Source organism: Xenopus laevis, chromosome 2L, assembly GCF_017654675.1.
Source record: "Xenopus laevis strain J_2021 chromosome 2L, Xenopus_laevis_v10.1, whole genome shotgun sequence".
Classification (NCBI taxonomy): Eukaryota; Metazoa; Chordata; class Amphibia; order Anura; family Pipidae; genus Xenopus; species Xenopus laevis.
Genome location: NC_054373.1, coordinates 9,301,222 through 9,307,221, shown reverse-complemented (window position 1 = coordinate 9,307,221; position 6,000 = coordinate 9,301,222). Strand labels below are relative to the sequence as shown.

The 6,000-nt window shown below is 43.4% G+C and overlaps 1 protein-coding gene across 2 annotated transcripts in view; it reads right to left on the bottom strand.

Moving 5' to 3' along the window:
• Window positions 1-1,112: 1,112 nt before the first annotated feature.
• Window positions 1,113-6,000, bottom strand: part of c2cd2.L (C2 calcium-dependent domain containing 2 L homeolog) — a 43,930-nt gene continuing 39,042 nt past the window's right edge. For both annotated transcript variants that reach the window (XM_018245876.2, XM_041581512.1), the window contains exons 14-15: window positions 5,549-5,861; window positions 1,113-1,602 (exon numbers count right to left, since the gene is read on the bottom strand). In XM_018245876.2, coding sequence (XP_018101365.1) covers window positions 1,385-1,602; window positions 5,549-5,861 — 531 coding nt within the window. In that variant the 3' untranslated portion in view covers window positions 1,113-1,384. The remainder of the gene's footprint in view (window positions 1,603-5,548; window positions 5,862-6,000) is intronic.

Sequence of the window (6,000 nt, the reverse complement as noted above, 5' to 3'; positions counted from 1 at the left end):
AAAAGAGCAAACAGATTTTTTTATATTCAATTTTGAAATCTGACATGGGGCTAGACATATTGTCAGTTTCCCAGCTGCCCCCAGTCATGTGACTTATGCTCTGCTAAACTTCAGTCACTCTTTACTGCAGTACTGCAAGTTGGAGTGATATCATCCCCCCAGCAGCCTAACAACAGAACAATGAGAAGGTAACCAGATAGCAGCTCTCTAACAAAAGATAACAGCTCTCTGGTAGATCTAAGAACAACACTCAATAGTTAAAGCCAAGTCCCACTGAGACTGATTCAGCTACATTAAGTAGGAGATATAACAGCCTGCCAGAAAGTAGTTCCATCCTAAAGTGCTGGCACAAGTCACATGACTGGGGGCAGCTGGGAAACGGACAATATTTCTAGCCCCATGTCAGATTTCAAAATTGAATATAAAAAAAATCTGTTTGCTCTTTTGAGAAATATATTCCAGTGCAGAATTCTGCTGGAGCAGCACTATTAACTGATGTGTTTTGAAAAAAAAAAATGTTTTTCAATGCAGTATCCCTTTAAAGATATTTAAAGCCCCTCCAAGGGTCCCTCCAAATCATGCCTACTCTTCCCACTTTTTGGAAAACCCTTCCCATGCCGATTCGGATGAGCATGGAGGTATATGGAGCCTTCAACGACGGCAGGTCATAAGAGGTCACCTTGGATGATGTTCAGGGGCCAAGAGTAACAAGAGACCTATAGAGCCACTGGGAAGTTAGGGGCTCACATATACATAAGGGGGGACCAAACACATCTCTGCTACTATGTATCTGCTACATATCTAAGCCTGAACAAGCTACACACAGATCTGGTGACTGGTCCACAGAAGTTCTGTGCCAAACACTAATGCAGCAAACGTTGCACGGATATGAACCAATGAGAATTCATCTTCAACAAGCGTCACTATAACCATTGTACTTAGGAGGCGGGATGGGCCACTGCTTTGGACTGCACTTATTACATGAGTAGAGAAACTGCGCTAAAAGCCGCCTCCCTGTGTTCTCTATAAAAAAATGTCTCTCCGGAGACTCGTGGCACAAGCCTTCTAACGGTGATATCAACACAAGCATAAATATATTGCTACCAAGAGACTGAAGCCCTTCCCCAAGGCGTATCTACTCGCCTTCCATCAAGACGTTGGCTTCGTTGCAAGCAAATGCTATTTTCCTTCCCTGCCCACCAGGGTGAAGAGAAGGTTCTTATGGCTTTTTCTGGGCTTCAAAAAAACCTCACAGTGTTGAGCTATAGGAAAAAGGAGTGTTCACAGGTTCTGTTAATTCCACCTGGGCATGGGGGGTAACTCCATGATTTAGTTTGAGTGCACTGATAGTAATGCTGATATGTAGCCTTGAAATGAAAGGTCTTTAGTTCTCTGTTGGAGTGCCCTGAGGTGGGCTCTTGCCTTTGTTCTTGAAGCGTTTTCTGTGCAGGAGTCGAGAGAGAGTTGCTCCCTTCTTGGGGTGTTCCCCAGATCTTGCCGTCTCCAGGTAGACAAGGTCATTTTGGGACTGACTCATGCCTGGTTCTTTTTGCTGGTGCCTCCTTCGGAAAAACATCTTTGCCCCTTTCTTTAAAAATCCACCTGTAAGACAGACGGATAAAGATCAGTAGTCCAATTTTAGTGTCATTATCTCAAATTATCTTAATAAATTGTCTACTGGCATTGTTCCCTATGATTATCAGGAAATAATAAGGCAAAAAACCCAAAAAATACAATATTTTTCACTGGTTAAAATGGGTTGCCTATGTTTTCTGATCTAATATGAGCATTTTGTGTACTAATGCAGGACAAACATGGCAGGATTTGGTCTTTCAGTTAGCCCAACTTCAACCATACTTCTAGACTATCACCTTGGGAGGCAGTTTGAATAAAATTAATGGATCACAATCAGCCTGTTCAAACCAGAAAATGCACAAGCAGATGAAAATTCAACTTTAGACATTCTGCAACCTCACAGGAGCAAATAAGAAAAGCTTTTGGGTTTCTCCTCACATCCTAAAATCTACTCAGTTGGGTTGATGGCCCTCAGATGATTCGGTTTGTTCTTGCCCTTGGATAGCCAAGGCCTATGGGACAATTGGTTAGACACCTGTCTGGTCAGTCTATGTCAGGGGTGTCCAAACTTTTTGCAATTAGGGCCAGATTTGGTGAGATGAAAAAGTGCGGGGGCCGACCATTCATCTTAACATTCAGCCTGACACCGATATCCCTTCCGAGGTAGCTAACTAGCGATTTAGGCCCTAAATGCGTAATAAAAAGTAGCAACCCTGGGTGTGTCAAACGAGGGCATGGCCATATAGTATTCAGTGCTGTGTACAAATCTTTGTAGCCCCATACATTTGTCCAAGACCCCATTGTTGCAATTGCTTTTCAACCCCATTGGAACAATAGGATGTGGGCCCTGCTTTTTCAATCCCTTCCAGACCCCACTTTGCTCATCATGGAGCCCTATTTCACATGACCTCCAGCTCCAATTTCACTTCCCCATCCTAGCAGCTTCTTACTCCCCCTTCTCTTGATACTGGACCTCTCCCCTTCACCCACCTCCACCATTCTCTCCCCTGTCCCTTTCACTTCTCACTCACACTACCGACCTCCCTCCTGTCCAGGCAGCACTTGGAAGATGGCTGCAAGAAGCAACAAAATGTTGATCATATTTAAATGCTGCCGTCTCAGGGCCATCGATGCTCCCTGCTGCGCTGTGCGGAGGATGCGCGTGCATGCAAGCAGGAGCGCACTGTTTTCTACAGGCGTCAGGTCCTTCTTCTGGCCAGTCGCGTCAGGAAGAGGAGTCACGGGGTGCTGCGCAATCAAACCCTGCAAGCAGACTCAACGCACGCCGCAAGTGCCCCGGCAGGCCCGTCCGACCCTGTGTGCGGGCCATATTCTGGTATACTTTTGGAATTTGCTGCGAGTCAATTAAAAATGGATCACGGGCCAAATAGTTTGGACACCCCTGGTCTATGTCCATCTTAATGCTGCAGGCAGAGGCTCTCGGGTACAGGAAGGGGTGCTGAGATTAAGGTCCCAGTCTTCAAAAATTGTTGATGGCCTCCTCTCTGTAACGTCTACCCTGAATACAATAACTTTATTCTTTTACAAAACTTGAATGGAAGAAAAATGATGTCTTTGGCATTTCTATTTTCAGGTATAAAGAAAATAATTTTAAGTCCCAAATATTGGTTGGTAGGGAGATCTGAAACTAGAAGGAACATTCAAAGTAGGAAAAGCCCAGTAACGAAATGGATACTGTACACACAAGCTTAAGATCTGAATGATATAAATAAGTTAATGGGGGAAGAAAATAGAATGGTAATGTTAAAAGAACAGTGAGATCTGATGTTTGTCCTAAGATCTAAGTTTATGTTGGGACATAAGGCCAGACCCAGTTGTTCAACATGACCAAACCAGAGGAGTTATTGCCAATGTAGCCACACACTGCAGATCTGGTCCTTCAAAACCCTATGGATGAACACGCCATCCTACTGTACCTATTAAAATGGAAGAGTAGTGATTGGTGGACACAAATGGCTATTGCTTACCCTAAAGAGCACTCCCTATGTGGCCTTTGTTGTACGTTCTACAGTTAGTCTTTGAACGTTGAAGGCTTGATGACCTTGATAGGTTGATGACCCCATACAATGGACCAATGCAATCGGTTAAACACATTTTTCAAAGTGTCCTATCAGAATACCATTCTATAGTGGCCCATTCTCCTGCTCTGACAGTAATCTCAAATCACAAAACATTAAAGAACAAAGGAATTGACTTACTGCATGAGCAATTAACTTGTGTTGATGGAAAGTTCCTCTTAAGGTTAGAAAAGGAATGGTAAGAGATAATGAAGAGAGAAGACAAGATAAAGAAAAAACGTACATGATGAACGATGAAGGAAGAAAGAGTGAAGACTGAACATCTGAGCATATTTGACCATATGGTTTAGGTTCCCCACCACCACCAAAAAAGCAGTTCACAAAGCTGTGTGCTGTCCTAACAAGTCTCTAGTCTTGGTCTAAGCAGCTCTCAAAGTCAGGTATTAAGAGTGAAAAAGCATGCAGAGGCCAATTCATAATTTTTTCACCAGCATTTTCCACAGCAACCTGCAGCAATAAAACAAAAACAGAAAGAAATATAGTTTACAGCAGGCCTGTCTATCTTCACACCGGGCCCTCCAAGACACAGCCTGCCAAAAGCTCCATGCAGTGCTTACTATGATGCTGACCCACGTGCACACGATATAGCTGATGCCTCACAGCACTGGCTTAGAACTATTACCTACTTCAAGCTCAGAGCAAAAATGGCCAATTTGGTCAACACTCACCAAAGGTTTCACCTATATTAGAGGACACATTTAGACTCACAGCTAACAGATTTTCCTTTTCCAGAGTTGAGAACAAAATAAATATTTTAGTTGGAGGACCTCATTGGGCCATCTTCTACAACAGAGGTCCCCAACCTTTTCTTTTTTCACCCAGGAGCCACATTCAAATATAAAAAAGTTGGGGAGCAACTAAAGGATGAACAAAGTCCCTGAGGATGCCAAATAAGTGCTGTGATTGGCTATTTGGTAGCCCCTTTTGGACTGGCTATTTAGAAGTAGACTTGGATTTATGCAACCAAGCCTGGAATTCAAAAATAAGCACCTGCTTTGAGGCCACATGTTGCTCGCGAGCCACCGGTTGGAGACCACTGTTCTACAAGGAATGTTGAGTATATCATGATGAAATTGTGTAGAGCTGCCAAAGACAAGGCCTTAATTTCAGATAAAATTTGCATTGCTCTAGTTACCGGGTTATTTATACATGGGAACGTTTTTTTAGCAGAACATGAGCATTGCCTTTGACATTTCTGGAGCCCTATATTTAAAACCTGCCTACACGTTGCACTTGGCTTCCATGAAGGTGCTACTGGTTCAGCAGGTAGTTGTAATCCAGCCTAAGTTAACGCTGCCTCTTGGGCTGGTTAATCACGGCTTCCTTCGACAGTCCTCCAGCTCTGTAACCCCCCCGCCCTTTAAAAGAGGTAATAATTCAGAATGAAGACCGAGCACTATAGGAAGTGTACTGTGATATCACAAGGGTGAGGGGGACACCTCATAGCAAAGAGAACTTCCGATCCTGTATACATTATGGCCAAAAGTATTGGGACAACTGTTTGTCCTATATGTCATTCCCAAACCAAGGTAATGTTTATGAAGTTTGTCCTACCTTTGCATCTCTAACAGCCTCTACTCTTATCAGAGGGCTTCCCAACAGATGTTGGAACATTGTTGGTGGGATTTGCTTTCTAATCAGTCACAGGATGGAAGACCAGGCCTGGCTTGCAGTCCCGAGTATCCAAACATGAATCACTAAGTTTGTTCACAGCATGTAAAGAATAGTATAAACCTTCCCCAAATTCTTATGGAAGAAGCAGAATGTTGCAAGAAAATTGAGGGTAGGGAGGAATTTAAAAGCGGATATGCCAAAAGATTCAGGAGAAAATCTATCTGCCAAGACAAACATTAGACACTGTATCAAGCTCAGACCTTTGGATTTCTTTATGCTTCCTGTTTCAGAGACGCTCAAGTTGCTGATGGATATTCCTTCACAATCTGGGTCCTCTAAACCATTGATGTTCCACTCCTCTAGCTCACTGCCTTGCTCCCATGTACCAAGAAGTCCATCCTCAGAGATAGGAGATGGGAGAGTCGGCACAGAGAACTCCAAATGGTCATTATCTGCAGCTGACGAGGGGGTGGCATTTTCATTTATGGAATGGGGAGAGTTCATAACCGAGTTGTCCATGGCTTCAGCGTAATTCAACATGAGTGATACCTCTTCATCCTGAGATACGGAAGTCTGGATGAAATAGACAGTACAACTGAATGAAAATCAGAAACAAATGCAGGGATTCACAACTAAAATTCAGGACCACTGGTTCTTCCAGCATAAATATTATGTTTCTGGAAAGCTCTAGATCTGAAAAGTTTAAAGAAAG